Genomic DNA, 17,510 nt, shown 5'->3' on the forward strand with positions numbered 1-17,510 from the left:
AGACCAAGCTGAGCTGGGTGTGAGGGAGGTCAGGTGTGGGCTGCCTTTTGGGGGTTCCCTGTACACTCTCCATGCCTGCCCACAGGCCTCCCCCTCTCCCTCTCCCCCTGCCCTGGAAGCTTATGCTGGCTCCTGGATTTGGAGGGGCTGGAAGCTAAAGGAAGCCCCTCCCTCCCTGCCCTCCTCCCCCCTCCTTGCCCCTACTACCCCTAAACCCGCTGGCCAGGGCTCACCAGAAGCCCAGCCCCATGCAGGGCCCCAACACCATGCTCTGATGCAGTAGGCTTTGCTTATATTGGGTTATTTGCATCTTTATTCTTGGGAGGAAAAATAGGGTGGCGGGGCAGGGGGGAGCGGGATGTTGACATTAACGGGGTCACAGACACAGAACAGACTTCTCTTGCACATTTTTGGTTTTGAAACTTTCCCAAGAAGACTCCACATCACGACAAAGCATTCCAGGCCTGCACGACGTCACAAGCATATGGACACTGTCACACCGTGGGGAAAGCCCCACTCCAGGGCCCCAAGGACTCCCCGCCCCTCCCGATTCCACCGGGGAGGTCTCCTTTGCGGTCTTTCCTCTCCCTTTGGCCCTGATTGGGAAATAGAGGGGGCCTGGAGGGCCAGTGAGCCCCCTACCCCCAACCAACCTCTCCTCCTGTTTCAGAGGCTCCATAGGAGCACCCAGACCTGAGGGCTTGGGACTCATCACAGGATAGGGGAAATTATGCCCATGAAGGCATCTCTTGGGGTCACTGTGGAAGGGGAGGGAAGGCAAAGGGAGATGATTTGGGGCAGGAGAGGAGGAAGTGAAAGGCAGAGCCCTTCAGGCCACATTCCCCTTCCCAGCATCCCCTCTCCAAACCACAGTCCTCTGCTTGCTACTCTGTAACCCGGTCAGCTCTCAGTCCCCACGTGTCTCCCTGAGGCCTGCAGTCAGTCTCCCTGGCTGCCTTGGCTGTTTCTGGTTCCCTCTGGCTTCCTCTGGTTTCCTCTGGCTCCCTCAGCTCCTCCTCCTCCTTGGAGCCTCCTCAGGGCCTGGCCAAGCCGAGTCCTGGCCAGCTGTCTCATTCCTTGGTGCCCCCCACGCAGCTCTGGGTGTCCACCTTAGAGGGACCTGCTCGCCAGGGCAACCCTCCCCAGCTCCTTTCCTTCCTAGGTGAGCAAGAGGGTGGTAGAGCCCCATGCCCAGGTGGGCCACTCCTGCTGGAGAAGGGGAGGGGGGAAGAGCATGGGAAGGATCAGACTCAGAGCAGGTCCATCCAGATTGGGCTGGCACAGGGCACCATTCAGATTCCCCTGGGCAGCAGGGCCCCTTTCCTCTGGCTCTTCTTGCCACCTGCTCTGCCCACCCTCCCGGACCGAAAAATCTCTCTTGCCCTTCCCATCCCTTAGCAGCCTGGCTCGGGCAGCCTGGCCGTTACCACTCCCCAGGCCTGGGCCCGTGCATGAACCCAGCTAAAGTCCCGGGGGGCTGGGAGGTGACGGTGGAAGGGACGCGGGGCCTGCCCCTCGTGGGGAGAGATTGAGAGAGAGACGGCTGGATGGAAGGAGGGGTGAGAGGGGAGCGGGGAGGGGCGGAAAGAATGGCTGCTGATGGCTGCACATTGCATGCAGACAGGTGTCACCAAGAGCTCATGCAAGGACAGAGAGAATGGGCGGGGCCGAGTCCTCCAGCACTGGCCCATCCGATGGATGTGGAGACTGCAGACACCGGAAATCTGCCCAGGGAGCAGAGGGCAGAGTCAGGTCTTTGTCGGTCCTTAATAGCCCAACTCCCTCCAAGCCCTCCGTGCTGCTCTGGCTGGCACAGATTCTGCTTGGGCAGTGCCAGAGGCCTGGCCAAGTGTCTAAGAGAGAAACATCCCACCACCCTCCGGGGAAAGACTGGCCAGGACTTCCCTTCCTGGGCAAAGGGGCCACAAAGGGGAGGGGAAGGTTAAGCCTGCCAGGCCGTAGCCCTACAAGCTCCCCGGGGCCTTTGGCTTTGCCAGAAAGGAGGAATGGGGCGAGAGGAGCAGAGGGATACCCCCTAACTGGGCGTGACTCAGCCCCGTGCCCACAGACAGCTCACCTCACCTCAGCCGTCCCCCTTCCCAGGCTACTCTGGGGGTGCGGCCTCAGCCGCCAGTTCCTCGCCCTCGGCGCTGTGCCCCATCTTGGTGATGTGCCGCAGGAAGGATGTGGCATTGAATGCTCTCTGCACGGAAACATGGAGCGGGGACCGATTGAGAAGGGCTATGTCAACCCTAGCTTGAGTCAGGGGGTGGGGTCTTAGCTGGCCGCAGGAAGCATACCTGCTTGGGTGCCGGGGCCCAGTCCCTTCCCCCAGGATGATGGGGTTCCCAAGTAAGGGTGCCAAGCTCTGGGGCGGCCCCAGCTGTGGGCCAGGCAATGCCCAAGCTCTCTGGGTGTCATCAGCCGCCACCCTCCCCACTGGCGGCCTGGGACCGAGGGGCTGGTGCCTGAAGACAGTGCCCTTCCCCTCAGTCCCTGCGCCCACCTGCCCTCCCCAGCCCATTCCGCCCACCCTCCCAGGCCCCCGTCTCCCACCACACCTTCCACTGGCTCCGAGCAAAGTTCTTCTGGATCTGCTCGCTGACTGAGCCATGAATGTCCTTGTCCAGAGCCGTGTCCCCGGAGATCCTGGGCAGGGGATGGAAGGAGGAAAGGTCTGGGAGGGAAGGAGGGAGGGCGGAGGGAGGGAGGGTATTCAAGGGGCCTGAGTCTCACCAGGGGTGCTGCAGGGCTTGCTCACAAGTAAACCTCTTCTCGGGGTCCCTCTCCAGCAGGTGACGGATGAAGTCTTTGGCTGAGGGCGCAGAAGGAATTCCCCGACTTCAGGTTCCTCCTCCTCCTCCTCCTCCACACGCGAACCTCCACCCCAGTCCTCAGGGCCTTGGTCAGTCCCACCTCCCTGGGACCTGCGGCCTAGTCACCCGGGGATGGATGGTGGGGGACGGGGCAGGAGGGGTTGCCTCGGGGGCTGGTGGGGGGAAAGCGGAGTTTTGGTCTCTCCCTCCTTGGTGGGATGGGCAGAGAGGAGCAGGTGGGGGCCTCATTACTCACCCGACTCGGAGATGTCATCCCAATAAGGAGCATCAAACTCATACTCGGCTTTCAGGATCTGGCTGAAGAGCTCTGAGTCGTTCTCATCGTAGAAGGGAGGGTACCCACAGAGCCTGTGGGCACAGAATGGGTAGGGGCCACAGGAAGCTGGTGGTGAAAGGCTTTTGGGCATCAGTGGAAGATGAACTCGGGGGTTGCCCAGGGCGCACCATGAGAGCTGGAGGCTGGGGAGATTGGGGGGTGAGGGGGCTGGGGCACACCGTGGGAAGTGGAGACTGAGGAGATTGGAGGAGTCAGGGCACATTCAGGGAGGTGGGTGCCAGGGGAATGGAGGGCCCAGAGGTAGCAGGGGCACAGGAGACCCACAGGAGAGGTTGGCAAAGGAGGTGATGCGGGACATGAGAAACGGAGGCTGGATGGACTCAAGAGAAAGCAGCATGGCTCAGTGGAAAGAGCACGGGCTTTGGAGTCAGAGGTCATGGGTTCTAATCCCAGCTCCGCCACTTGTCAGCTGTGTGACTTTGGGCAAGTCACTTAACTTCTCTGGGTCTCAGTTCCCTCATCTGTAAAATGGGGATTAAGACTGAGAGCCCCCCGTGGGACAACCTGATCACCTTGTTACCTCCCCAGCACTTAGAACAGTGCTTTGCACATAGTAAGCGCTTAATAAGTGCCATCATTATTATTATTATTAAGATAGTGATGGGGAGTGTGATGGGGCAAGGGGATAAAGAGGGCATGGGAAGTGAGGGGACACATGAAGGAATGAGGGAACAGGTTGGTGAGACAGAGCAGACAAGGAGGCCTAGGGAAGACCTACGGCGACCTTGAGACCCAGGGGCATTCCCAGAGGCCACCACTGTGAGATGCACCACAAGCTTGACTGGGCCAAGAGGGGGATGGCGGGGGAGAGCAGGGCATGCAAGCAGACGTGGGAGAGGGCATGCCCAGGGAGATACAGACTGGGGAGACTCCTCAGGCTTATCCCCTGCCAGCCCCCTCAGCTCTCCCAAGAAAAGTCACGGGGAGGGCTCTAGGAGGAACAGCTGGCTTTGGGCACGGCCGGCCAAGGGGCAGGACCCCGTAGGGTCAAGCGGGAAACAAAGCAAGCTCGGTCCATGCTCCAGGAAGAGGAAGGGCCCTGTGTTCCCAGATAAACAGGCAGGGAAACAGAGGGAGCGCCAGCCACTTACAGGATGTAGGAGATAACGCCCAGTGCCCACACGTCCACTGCCTTCCCATAAGGCTTCTGTTCCAGGAGCTCTGGGGCTGGAGTGAGGACACAGGTTGGGGGTGTGAAAGATGAAGGGGGGAAAAGGGCCTGCCACTCTCCTGCGCTCTACAACAAGGACCCCCAGGGGAAGTCACAGAGGCCTCAAGGAATCCACCAGGGCTAAGCAGAGGATGGACAACAGAAATGGCAGAGTCCCCTACTTCCATGCACCCCCCACGTCCCCAGAGGGAAATGAAAATTGGCTGGGGGGGGTGGATGTTGGTGTCGAGGGGCTTGCGAGGGTTGAGCAGCAGCATGGTCTAGTGGAAAGAACATGCCTGGAAGTCAAAGGACCTGGGTTCTAATCCCAGCTCTGACTCCGAGGCCTGTGTTTTTAATACTAGGCCACACTAATCCTCTGTAGAAGGCTTTCCCCCTACTGCCTATCAATCAATCAGTTAAGCAATCAATGCCTAATTGCCACTGCTCCCTTCCTCTATTCTGCTTCTCAGAACACTTCCTGAACCCTCCCTCCCTCTGACTCCCTCCTACTTCCTCCTTCCAACCCTAACTCCATTGTGCCCAACCCCTCCCTAATTCTGCCCAGGGCTTGTCCCCCCGACCCCCGTGACCACAGGGTGCCCCACCCCCGCCATTCGCTCCCCGAGGATCCCCTTTACCAACGTATCCAGGGGTGCCGCAGGCTGTGGCCATAACACTGCCATCCTCAATCTTGGAAAGGCCGAAATCAGTGATCATGATCTTGGAGTCCTCAAAGGGGGTGGCGTACAGCAGGTTCTCTGGCTGTGGAGGGGAGAGGCGGGCAGGGCTGGCCCTGGGGGCAGTGTGCCTCGGGGTGGGAAGTTCCCACCTCCAGGGATAACTGCCCTGTGACATGGATTTGGGAAATCTGGGGAGGAGGTGGCAAAGATCAATGACTCCAGGAGCGGGATACTGACCCCTTCAAAATCTTTTGCAGAAAGGCAGGAGACAGTAACTCCCGCAGTGGCCAGGCTGCCTATGTGCCCAGGGGCAGCGAGGGCAGAGGGGACAGTGCCTCTCCCAGCAGACAAGCTGCCCATGTAGCCCGGGGTGGAGAGAGCAGAGGGGACAGAGGGGAGAGGGCAGAGGGGGAAGAGGAAACAGTTTCGCCCCAGCAGCCAGGCTGCCTGTGTGCTCAAGGGCAGAGAGGGCAGCACTGCCACGATGGCCAGGCTGCCCATCTGTCCATCTCCCCCTGCCTTCACACCTTGAGGTCTCGATGGACAATGCCCAGCTCATGCAGGTAGGAGACAGCATCCAGGACCTGGCGGATCAGCTGACTGGCGTCCTTCTCCGTGTAGTAGCCCCGCTCGATGATGCGGTCAAACAGCTCCCCCCCGGTCACACTGCTCGAGAAGAGGGCCTCTGAGGACTGCTCACCACTCAGGCCCTTCTCTCCCTAAAGCACCCTGTTACGTCCCCCTTCCCTTCTTTAGGAAACCACCTCCCTCCAGCATTTCCTCTTCAGGGTCCTTGGTTCATGACTCCCTGCCACCCTTTTCCTCTCCCTTGAGTGCCCCTTCCTACTTTCCTCCTCTGTCCCCCATCCCTCTCTGGGTGCTCTCCTGGCCGGGGGTTTGAAGAGCCCTGGGCCAGTGACCAATGTGTGTGTTCCTTCCAGCCCTGGCTGCCCTCATCTCCTGCCTCCTCATCCAGCTGGGCCCATGGACTGGACTATCCCGCTCACCCTGAGGTCACCCCAAAACCTCCTCCTCCTCCCTCTTCTTCCTCCTCGTTGGCCTCACCCCTCTCCACCCACTGCCTGGGTCATGAAGGGGCACAGACAGAACAGGAAAAACTGTCCCACTCCCCACCCACAGGAAGGTTCCTGAGTTTGGGGACAGTCGGTTAGTCACCCTAGCAATAGGTGTCATGTGAGGGCCTGTTTGAGATGGGAGGGAAGGGATAAGCCGGACTTGTCCTTGACTCCATCCCTAGTTGGCTGAGGGAGCCCATTTCCTCCCAAGGTTCCTCCATTTCTCTCATTCTCTGCCTCAATTTTCCCTTCCTGGACTCCAGTTTTTCCAAGGAGAAGAGCAACGTCTTCAGGCAGCAGAGAGGGCAGGCTACCTCTAAAAGGAGGCCCTAGGCAGGCAGAGATTCTACTTCCTTCTTTTCCCTCCTGCCAGAGGGTCCATTTGTGCCTCAGTGGTGCCCTCAGATCGACCCCCAAGCTATTCCCTACCCCAACCCATCGCCCCGGGCCCCACTCACAGCTCCATGGCCAGGTACAGGTGGGTAGGGCTCTCATAGATGTCCTCTAGGGCCACAATGTTCTTGTGTTTGACCCTGAAAAGACAGAAAAAGAGCTGTTGGCCTGGAGTGGAAGCAGAAGCCAGGCTAAGGGGCTGGGGGATGCAGGAAGGGGAGGGGAAGGGAGGGGAGCATTCATTCATTCATTCAATCATACTTATTGAGCACTTACTGTGTGCAGAGCACTATACTAAGCGCTTGGGAAGGACAAGTTGGCAACATTTAGAGACGGTCCCTACCCATCAACGGGCTCACAGTCTAGAAGGGGGAGACGGACAACAAAACAAAACGTGTAGACAGGTGTCAAGTCATCAGAATAAAGATAAAGCTAGATGCACATCATTAACAAAATAAATAGAGTAGTAAATATGTACAAGTAAAATAAATAGAGTAATAAATCTGTACAAGCATATATACAGTCTTTTACAGTCGTTTAGACTGTGAGCCCACTGTTGGGTAGGGACTGTCTCTATATGTTGCCAACTTGTACTTCCCAAGCGCTTAGTACAGTGCCCTGCACACAGTAAGCACTCAATAAATACGATTGATATACAGGTGCTGTGGGGAGGGGAAGGAGGTAGGTCCTCAACAATACCCAACAGACCTCCACTCTCCCCATCTTCAAAGCTCTACTAAAATCATCTGTCCTCCCAAAATCCTTCCTTGACTAAGCCCTCGCTTCCTTATCTTAGCCCTCCCTAACCGCTCAGGACCCCTTCTCTGTCACCTATACTTTCTTTCCTTCATCCATTCGCTCATATTTATTGATTCTGATCAATAATCAGCAGGCTGGAGGCTGAGCAGACGAGAGCCCCGGATCTCTCACGCAGGACGCACCTGGGGCTGAGGCCTACTGGGGCTCTGGCCAACACCCCGGGGCCCCAACCGGACCCATTTCGGAGTCCTCGTCCGATGGCAAGACCAAGTCTCTCCCACCTTGGGTCCAAAAGACAGCCAAAGAAGTTGACGGATGGGAGCAGTGTGGTCTAGTGGAAAGAGCACAGGCTGGGAATAGAGGATCTGGGTTCTAATCCTGGCTCTGCCACTTTGGGCAAATCACTTCACTTCTTAAATCACCTCACCTGTAAAATAGGGATTAAGACTGTGAGCCCTTTATGGGGCAGGGACTGCATCCAACCCAATTATGTTGGATCTACCCCAGTGCTTAATACAGTGCTTGCCACGTTTTAAGTGCTTAACAGATACCATCCAAACGATGGGGGACTCCCTTGATCTGCTTGGGACATGGATCTGATCCTGCCTTACTGTTTTGTACGGTGCTCTCCCCGTTGCTCAATACAGTGCCTGCACACAGGAAGCGCTCAAGAAATACCATTGACTGGTTGACGGAAAAGGGCTTAGGAAAGGGTAGGGGCAGCAGGCGGGGAGCCGATGAGAATGAGGGGAGAAGGAGCGGTTTCAGCAGGATGGGGTGGGGGCCGGAGAAGGTGAGAGGAAGGGGGAGGAGGCCAGCAGCTTCGGAGACCTGGTTGGGATCGGTGAGGTCGGGAGCCTCACACAGCCCATAGCAGCTGCGGGCAGGAGCGGGCAGAGAACGAGGTGGGAGTTGGCCAGATCCAGTTTCTAAGAATGGCATAGGATGCTGGGGCCCAGGAAACACACACACACCCACCCACACCCACACCCACACACACACACACCACCACCACCACCCCCCCCCCCCGCCCAGGTTCTAGGAGTGAGGTATGCTGAGGCCCAGGACACACACCTCACAGAAACATGCATACACACACACACACACACACACACACACACACACACACACACACGTTCTAGGAGTGAGGTATGCTGAGGCCCAGGACACACACCACACAGAAACATACATACACACACACACACACACACACACACACACACACACACACGTTCTAGGAGTGAGGTATGCTGAGGCCCAGGACACACACCACACAGAAACATACATACACACACACACACACACACACACACACGTTCTAGGAGTGCGGTATTCTGAGGCCCAGGACACACACCACACACAGAAACACACAAACACACACACAAACACACACACACACACACACACAGGTTCTAGGAGTGAGGTATGCTGAGGCCCAGGACACACCACACACACACACACACACACACACACACACACACACACACACACACACACACACACACACACACACACACATATACTCGGCCCAGATTCTGAATGAGGTATGCTGGGGCCCAGGACACAAAACACACACACACACACACACACACACACACACACACACATTCTCTCTCTCTCTCTCTCTCTCTCTCTCTCTCTCTCTCTCTCTCTCTCTCTCTCTCCCCCTCTCTCTCTCTTTCTCCCTCTCTCTCTCTTTCTCTCTTACTCAGCCAGCCAGCCCACATTGACTCTCCAGGGTAATGTTTGTACTCTGGCTAGAAATAAATCCAGATCCCTGGGGGAAGGGGCCCCGGGGAGTCACACGCCCATCTCCTCCAACCTCCGCCAATCCCCTAAAAAAGAAGCTGGAGAGATCACCCCAGGGTGAGGGGGGGGGAGGAAATCAGGGAGTGACAGGGCCAGAGCCTCAGAGGATGAGAAGGAGGAAGAGGACAAGGAAGAGGAGGAGGAAGGAGGAGAAGGAAGAGGAAATAGGAGGAAGGATGAGGAAGAACAGAAGGAGGAAGAGAAGGAGGAGGAGGAGGGAATGGAGAAGGATTTGGGAGGGGGAGAAGAAAAGGGAGGGGGAGGAAGAAGAAAAGAGGGAAGAGGAAAGGAGGAAACTATGGCAGCATAGCAGACTTCAGCCCCAGTAGGGTTGGAAAGAGGGGGTTGGGGCAGGGAATCAACTGGCTCTGGGCCAGCCACGGGGCAGCAGAGCTGGAGGATGCCAAGGGCCTGGGCACACAGACTGGCAGCTAGTTTTTTCCCTCTTTCCTTCCCTGCCTGTGACCTGGCCCAGAAGGATTCAGGCTCACGCACATGTATCCCCATTTAAGCCCACGTAAAACCAACCAGTGGTATTTATTGAGTGCTAATAGTGTGTACAGCGCTGTAGTAAGTGCTTGGAGAGTACAATGCAACAGAGTTGGTAAATGAGGTCCTTACCCACAAGGAGCTTACAGTCTAGAGAAGGAGTTTATAGACTAGAGGACTGTAAAAATATCCAAACACACACAAGAGCACGTGCACCAGCCCAATCATGTGTGCACAAGCACAAAGACGTGAATGTGGAAACACACACACGGCCACCACAGCTCCAGAATGCCCCCAGTGCCCCTCGATGGCTGCCTACACACCTTCGAATTATTCATTCATTCAGTCGCATTGATTGAGCGCTTACTGTGTGCAGAGCACGGTACTAAGCGTTTGGAAAGTACAATTCAGCAACAAACAGAGACAATCCCTGCCCACAACGGGCTCACAGTCTAGAGGCGGGGAGACAGACGTCAAAACAAACAAAGAGGCATCAGCACTGGGAATGCCCATGCACTGACCCACCCATATCCCATGGAAACACTTGCACAGACCCTATCCACCCTGGCACAAACGGCCAGGCTACAATCTCACACCCACGCACACCCTGACGGACTTTATACAAACACCCACTCACCCGCCGGACCAGTATCTTGGCAGGTGTTCCCAAGTGCCTCGGAACAGACACAGATCCACCGACTGCTCTGCGGGTACCCACACCGCAGGTGGCACACACATATACGCACACAACTTATGCACACAGCAACTGTGTACACAACTCTCCATTGAAGATGAGATCCAGGCCAGCTTGGATGCAGGGGGCTGGACCTGTGTCCAGTTTCTATAACCCCAGTTCAGTCCAGCTAACCCAGTCTCCTAGGGTGCCTTCACCCCAGCCCACCCCCCCTCAGCCTGGTGCCCCTTCCCCATTTCAGCACACCACACTCACTTCTTCAGGACGGTAATCTCGTTCTCTACAGCCGCCTCCTTGCCTCGCAGAGCCTTCTTAGGGATGCATTTGAGGGCCACCAGCCGCTTCGAGTTGCGCTCCTGGGCCAGCACGACTTCAGAGAAAGCCCCCCTGCCAAGAGAGGGTGCCCTGCTCAGCTGGCCTGGCCCCCCTCCCCCAGGCATGGCCCAGCCGAAAGAACTCATGCCTGGGAGTCCGAGGACCTGGGTTCTAATCCTGCCTCCGCCACTTGCCTGCTGTGTGACCTTGGGAAAGTCACTGAACTTCTTGGTGCCTCAGTTCCCTCAAATGGGGATGAAATACCTGTTCTTCCTACCTAGACTGGAAGTCCCACAGCAGGCAGGGACTCTGTCCAAACTGATTATCTTCTATCTGTTCCATAGTAAGTGCTGAACTAATACAACAATAATAATAATAATAATAAATATTATTATTAAGCACTGAAGGCAGTAGCATCTGGCCCCCTCCAAAAATGCTACCGGGCCACCTTTTTTTCAGGCCCAGTCAGATGAAATGTGGTCCCAGGCCCAGGCGGATCAAGGGCCCGAGGTAATCCCAGGCTGGGCACAGAAAGCAAAGGATGTCCTGGATCACACCCATCCTCTCCTCTGGAGAGGCCCCAAGTTGGCCTAAGTCCTTCAGGTGGTCCTACATGCAAACACGTGGACCCTCCCGTGAGGAGGTGGACATGAGAATACGCTCTCAGCCTGCCAACGCCCGGAGGACTCAGACTCGGGCCAGGAACAAGGATAGGCAGGCCTGGATCAACTTGGACCCAGGTGTCCAGCTCACACAGACAGATGGGAACTGGGAGGCTAGTTCAGCTGGGCAGCCTCGGGCAGGAGTGCCTTCTCTGCTCAGTGAGCAGGGCAGGCAGAGATGAGCCCCTGTATCACATGCAAACTAGCATGCCTGCACAGACATGCACATGGTATAGCCAAATCAGGCCCCATGGGCTGAGGCATGAAGGTGGGTGGGCGGAAATACAGGCTAACTCACCCTTCATCAGTGCCCTTCCTGGACTGGCCTACCAACTTCTGCTCAGGAATACCAAACCATGGACTCAAACTTCCTCATGGACATGAGGGGATTCACCCAGACATCCAGAGTATGGCACTGAGCTCCTCCCTGGGTTCTCCCTCCCGCTGCCCATCTCCCCAGTTCATTCATTCACTGCCCTGCACTGCTCAGCAGGCTGCGCAGGGGGTAGAGGGGGGCGGTCAGAGGGAGGGCAAGAGCTTGCAGACTTGCCCGTGGTAGAATAATTCCATGGCTCCAAAAAACCGGCCCCTGCCCTCCTTCCCCAAATCAAGATTCAGGGCCTGCCAGGGGCCAGTTTTTTGGAGCCATGGAATTATTCTACCACGGGCAAGTCTGCAAGCTCTTGCCCTCTCTCTGAAACCCGCCCCCCTCCCCCCTGCAGCCTGCTGAGCAGTGCAGGGAAGTGAATGAATGAATGAATGAATGAACTGGGGAGATGGTCAGCGGGAGGGAGGACCCAGGGAGGAGCTCGGTGCCATACCCTGGATGTCTGGGTGAATCCCCTCATGTCCATGAGGAGGTTTGAGCCTCCATGGTTTGGTATTCCTGAGTAGAAGTTGGTAGGCCAGCCCAGGAAGGGCACTGATGAAGGGTGAGTTAGCCTGTATTCCCGCCCACCCACCTTCATGCCTCAGCCCATGGGGCCTGATCTGGCTATACCATGTGCATGTCTGTGCAGGCATGCTAGTTTGCATGTGACACAGGAATCAGATGTTTGGCACTGGGGCAGGCTGGGGCAGGGACAGTGTCTTCTCCCCCCTTCTCCAAGGGTCTCACTTCCCCTGAGGCCCTGTCCCCAATCCCCTGCATCCCTTGTGTCCATGCCACATTCATCCACCCGCTCAACCCTCCCCATCCCCCAGATACACCCTGCCCCATCTGCCCGGTACTGGGCACCTTCTCCCCGGCCCAATCCTTGAGTTCCTACTGGGTCTTTCTCTCCTTGCCTCCAAACTCCTAGGTCTTCTTTCTGTCCCTCAGTTAATAATAATAATAATAATGGCGTTTGTTAAGCAGTTACTATGTGCAAAGCACTGTTCTAGGGCTGGGGGAATATAACGTGATCAGGTTGTCCCACGTGGGGCTCACAGTCAATCCCCATTTTACAGATGAGGTAACTGAGACTCAGAGAAGTTAAGTGAGTTGCCCAAGGTCACACAGCAGACATGTGGCATAGCCAGGATACAAACCCATGACCTCTGACTCCAAAGCCCGGGCTCTTTCCACTGAGCCACGCTGCTTCTCCTGGACACTCCCCTCACCAGCCCCCCTTCTTGCTCCCCACCTCAAAAGCCCTGCCTCCTTCTTCCTCTACCGGTCCCTCCTCCTTCCTCCCCACACCCCACTTACGCCCCAAGCTTCTCCTTGATGTGATAGACGCTGGTGATGTCTTCTGTCTTCTTCTTCCAAGCCTTCCCAAGCGGCATGGTGACCGGGGCTAACTGGAAGCTTGGGGCTGGGGGCCAGCTGGGGGCAAGCCTGGGGCTAAAAGAGCAAGGAAGAGCACAGGACTGTGAGACCAGAGATGTGGGGAGGAAACAGAGCTGCAGGGAGGGTGCAGGACAGGTCAGAGGGAGTGGAGAGGGAGCTGGGAAGGGAGGGATCAGTCCAAGGAGTCAGCCTGTTCCCAGGCTCCAGCAGGAAACGCCCTCATTCCTCTTCCCCCTCTGCTCCCCCCATCCCCTCCGCCACGGGGGAGCTGGCTGGGAACAAGAGACAGGCTGGGCTGGTGAAGTGGGGGAAGGAACTGAGGTGAAGAGTCGGCCAGCTGGCCAGACCTCCCTGGAGAGGAACAGGCCTCTTCATGCCCTCAACCGGGAGCCCCAGCCCCAGCTCTGCCCCAAGCCCAAGTGCCCACAGTGATCTCGATTTCCTCAACCTCTACCCCCCACAACCCCAGTAAACCCCCATGTCCAACCTAAGCGGGCAGCAGGAGCCAGAGTTAGCTGGGGATGGTGGGGAGGTGAGGCTAGGAGGAGAATGGGGAGAGGGGGCATCTAGGCAAGGGTCTTGGGGTCACTTACAATCTGACCCCAAACTTGAGCAGGGGCAGTAGCTGCAGGAGGCCCAGCTGCTCCCCTGACTGACCATATTCCACTGCCCCTTGCAGCAGGCTCTATCATCCCCCACCCCAGGCAAACTTCTAATGCTCTGACCCCAACCCCAGCAGAAACTCTGCCAAGCTTCTCCTCCTCTTCCTCCTCCTCTTCCTCCTCTTCATCCTCGTTTTCTGAGCAAATTACTGGGTGCTGAGCAAATTACTGGGTGCGGACCACTTTCCAGGTGCTTGAGAACATATAACAGAAGCAAAGGAAGCAATCCCTGCCCTCGAGGGGTTTACGTCCTGGCAAAGAGGAGTCCATACCCTCCATTTCCTGGGCATGGTGCCACCGCTTGGAGAGGCATCTCTGAGACTCCGAGAGCGGGAAAGGTGGGAGCAGACCCACCGGAGGAGGAAACTAGGGAGCTGGAGCCCAGGATGGAGAAGGCAGGAAGGCCTGGCACTGCCTCTAAACTGAGAGAAGCCTGGGGAACAGAGAATGGGAATGGGGGTAGCCCTGACCCGAGGCAGAAACCTCTAGGGAGACTTGTTGAGGAGGGAGGGAGAGCAGGGCAGAGCAAACCACCCCCTTTCGCCTCCCCCCACCATCTCCACCCCACCATTCTTAGATGTTCTGGGCAGACTGCAAATATTATATAAAAAACGAGTCTCCAACAGTAACTTGTAACATTCCTAGAAAATGGAAGCAGTGCTCTGAGATCATCTGCAGGGATGGGACGCCCTCCTGCCAGTGCCCTGTGGAGGTGGGGAGAAGGAGTGGGGGAAAGGGGGACGGGGAGGGAGGAGAGGGAGGAGAAGGAAAAGGGCAGCTCACAGAATATTCTGTCTCTATTCAACTGTAAGCTCCACAAGGACAGAGTCCATGTCTTTTTACTTGGTTGTAATAATAATCATAATAATGATGGTATTTGTTAAGCACTTATTATGTGCAAAGCACTGTTCTAAGAGCTGGGGAGGTTACAAGGTGATCAGGTTGTCCCACGGGGGGCTCACAGTCTTAATCCCCATTTTACAGATGAGGAAACTGAGGCCCAGAGAAGTGAAGTGACTTGCCCAAAGTCACACAGCTGACAGTTGGCGGAGCCGGGATTTGAACCCATGACCCCTGACTCCAAAGCCCGGGCTCTTTCCACTGAGCTGGGTTGTACTCACCCAAGTGTTTAGTACACTGCTCTGCACATAGTAAGCTCTCAATCAATACCATTGATTAATGAATTAGTAGAGTTCTCTCAATAAATCCTATTGATCGATTGTTTGGAACAGGCCCTGTCACCAGGAGGGAGGAGGGGTCCCTGCCACAGGGCTCAGGTGAGGTCACTTCCATCAACCTGGCATCCCTCTGATCTGGTAGCCACAGAAAAATTTCCAATGGCAGGTGAGACTGGGGAGACCAGCCAGAGCTCAACCACCCAGTCAGAACCTGGACAGCAGAGCAGCGTCTGACCACCGGCCTCTGAGGGCAGGGGGTAGTTCACCTAGGGGATTTCCCTCCCCTTCCCCAGAGCTGCTCCCACCCCAACTGTTCCTTTCCCCTCCTCTTCCTCCCACTAGACTGCAAGGAGGCCCTGAGCCTGCTCTCCTTGAGAAGGGAATGAGGAACCAAGATGGGGCTGGGCCCGGTTTGGTCGGGGAAGGGGCTGGGCTGAGCGATGCCTATCCAGACACTTGGGCAAATGGGAGCCCGTATGAAGGCGGGTGTTTGTGTGGGTGTCCATACGTCTGAGTGACAGTGAGAAAAAGGGATGGGAAGGAGAGAGACTCCCATAATGTTCACCACCCACCCTGTCAGTGATGGAGACCCAAGCTGAAATGTACCGGCATCTCATAGACAAGAAGTGGGGACTCATCCTCTAGAGAGACCCCCCAGAGAGAGACATGGGATCATCATCATCATCATCAATCGTATTTATTGAGCTCTTACTATGTGCAGAGCACTGTACTAAGCGCTTGGGAAGTACAAATTGGCAACATATAGAGACAGTCCCTACCCAACATTGGGCTCACAGTCTAAAATGGGGAGGCTCACAGTCTAAAAGGGGGATCAGCCCCTCACACCTCATAGCGCATACACACGTGCATGCCCGCACTGACAAACTCTCTCTCTCTCTCTCTCTTTCTCTCCTTCCTGCAGAATGGTGGATGAAAGAGATTTTACACCCCCAATTGCAGATGAGCCCTTAGCATTCCTAGTCTGTCCTCATTCCTGCTTCCCCTGCAGCCTCCAAGGTCCTCTGCTGCTGGGGGAAGTCGGGGAGTCTGCTGGAGGGAGGAGATGGTTGGCATGGGGCTTCAGAGCAGGGTGGAGATTGACAGATCCGTGTCTGCTGTGAGGCTGCATCTCTGAGTTATCTCTGACTGTCTGGCTCTGTGTGAGGGTGGGCGGGAGGGTGCACGTCTCTGGGGGTGTCTGTGCCTGATGGGGGGCTCTGGAAACCCACAAATCCCCTTTTGTGTTTGTGTATGTCCGTGCTTGTGTATATCTGTGCCGGTTTATGTGGTTGTCAGTGGGTTCCTCTAAGTATGTGCTGGCGCCTGGCTGTCTGTGGGGTGTGCGTGTTTGTGTGTGTGTGTGTTTATGTGTCTGCATTTAACGTTTCTGAGCTTAATAAAGGTCACGTAGTATGCATTTATATGCGCTTGTGTAGTTGGTTGTGTGCTTATCTGAGGAGGGGGGGTGGCATTTGTGTGATGTATATGCCTTTGTGGCTGTGTGTTGTTTGCCGGTGTGTTTCTCTAGGATTGTGTGTGTCTGTTATTTGTTCCCGAAGGAATGGGAGACAGAAGCCCCTGCAGAGCATCCGGTCTAGGCGGGGGAGCTGGTAAGGCTTGAGGATGCTTGAGAGCCTGAGGGTCCTGGTTACAGACACCCATCTCCATCCCCCTCCCCGGGGCCCAGCTCTTACCTTCTCCCTGCAAGTTTCCTCCAAGCTCAGTCCCTGGACTCCACGGATCCTCGCTGAGAAGAGTCCATGCTATTTAAAACATTACATTTCCCTTCCAGTTTACGAGAGGCGAGCCCCCCTCCCCGCCGCCCTGCCCTCCCTCGTCCCTCCCTCCCACCCCCTCATAAATCTCCCTTAAAGGAGCTGTGCCTTACCTTGTAAGGAAATCCAGAATTTCTCTCTGGGGAGAAGCTCCCGCCACGGTCATTGAGTGGGGGGCCTGCTCCAGGGGGTGCCCGGCGCAGGGCTGCTTATCTGGGTGGAAAGGGAAAGGAGAGGGATTAGGGTCAGGGGAGCCCCCAGATCAGTCCCACTGCCCGATAGGGAGATCTCCCCTCCCACTCCCCTTGAAGCGACACCCCTTCTGACTCTATGGGGTAAAATCCCACCCTCATCCCATTCTCACTGAGACTCCTGCCCCAATCTCCTCTGCATTATAGGGGGACAGGCACCTCTGCCCTGCTCCCTGGGGAGTCAGGGGAGGTGTCTGGGGCCTGTCCCTCAGCCTAACTCCCCAAGGCCTCCAGCCTGAGGAGCTGGAAGTCCCAGCTGGGCTGCCAGAGGGGGAGGTCAGGGCCAGCAGCTGATCATGCAATCTGCCCCAGCCTGCCTGCCCTCATTTCCCTCAGGGGCCTGGGGCAAGCATTTGGGAGAACTGGGGGTCCTGAGTTGGGGGAGACAAGGGAGCAGGGTGCCCCGCTAGGCAAGGGGTTGCCAGGACTCTGGCCATGCATGCAGACACAGGGCCATCACAAGCTCCATGGGCACAGGGACTGGGGACTGGGAGGGTCTTCCCTGGGGAGGGCCACCTGCCTCTCTCAGGGGATGGAGATGGGATGGGGGAGGATGTGGGCTGACTGCAGGGAGGAGGGAGCTGCGAACATGGTCTGGATGCTGATGGGCAGAGCTAAAAGCAAATCTCACCCCCATATAAGTGGGAACCATTTGTGGGGGAGGGATGA

At 56.5% G+C, this 17,510-nt stretch overlaps 1 protein-coding gene across 2 annotated transcripts; it reads right to left on the minus strand.

Annotated features, from left to right (window-relative positions):
- Nucleotides 1-295: 295 nt before the first annotated feature.
- Nucleotides 296-16,609, minus strand: PNCK (pregnancy up-regulated nonubiquitous CaM kinase). Of its 2 annotated transcripts, none has more exons than XM_038748520.1 (12): nt 16,510-16,609; nt 12,895-13,029; nt 10,483-10,614; nt 6,542-6,616; nt 5,535-5,673; nt 4,966-5,089; nt 4,266-4,341; nt 3,073-3,185; nt 2,737-2,815; nt 2,562-2,649; nt 2,083-2,203; nt 296-1,724 (listed from the first exon to the last, which is right to left on the minus strand). In XM_038748520.1, the coding sequence occupies exons 2-11, from the start codon at nt 12,969-12,971 to the stop codon at nt 2,105-2,107; spliced, it is 1,002 nt and encodes a 333-aa protein (XP_038604448.1). In that variant the 5' UTR covers nt 12,972-13,029; nt 16,510-16,609; the 3' UTR covers nt 296-1,724; nt 2,083-2,104. The 2 variants fall into 2 exon arrangements, with proteins under 2 accessions (XP_038604448.1, XP_038604447.1); XM_038748519.1 differs by having other exon boundaries at nt 2,078-2,203.
- Nucleotides 16,610-17,510: the final 901 nt, after the last annotated feature.

Source organism: Tachyglossus aculeatus, chromosome 6, assembly GCF_015852505.1.
Source record: "Tachyglossus aculeatus isolate mTacAcu1 chromosome 6, mTacAcu1.pri, whole genome shotgun sequence".
NCBI lineage: Eukaryota > Metazoa > Chordata > Mammalia > Monotremata > Tachyglossidae > Tachyglossus > Tachyglossus aculeatus.

Excerpts from the sequence above, each read along its gene's own strand:
- PNCK (XM_038748520.1), bottom strand. The coding sequence starts at position 12,971 with ATGCCGCTTGGGAAGGCTTGGAAGAAGAAGACAGAAGACATCACCAGC. Across the intron at positions 5,090-5,534 it reads TTGTCCATCGAGACCTCAAG|CCAGAGAACCTGCTGTACGC; the intron begins GTGTGAAGGCAG and ends TCCCCTCCACAG. Across the intron at positions 2,816-3,072 it reads GGATGACATCTCCGAGTCGG|CCAAAGACTTCATCCGTCAC; the intron begins GTGAGTAATGAG and ends CTGCGCCCTCAG.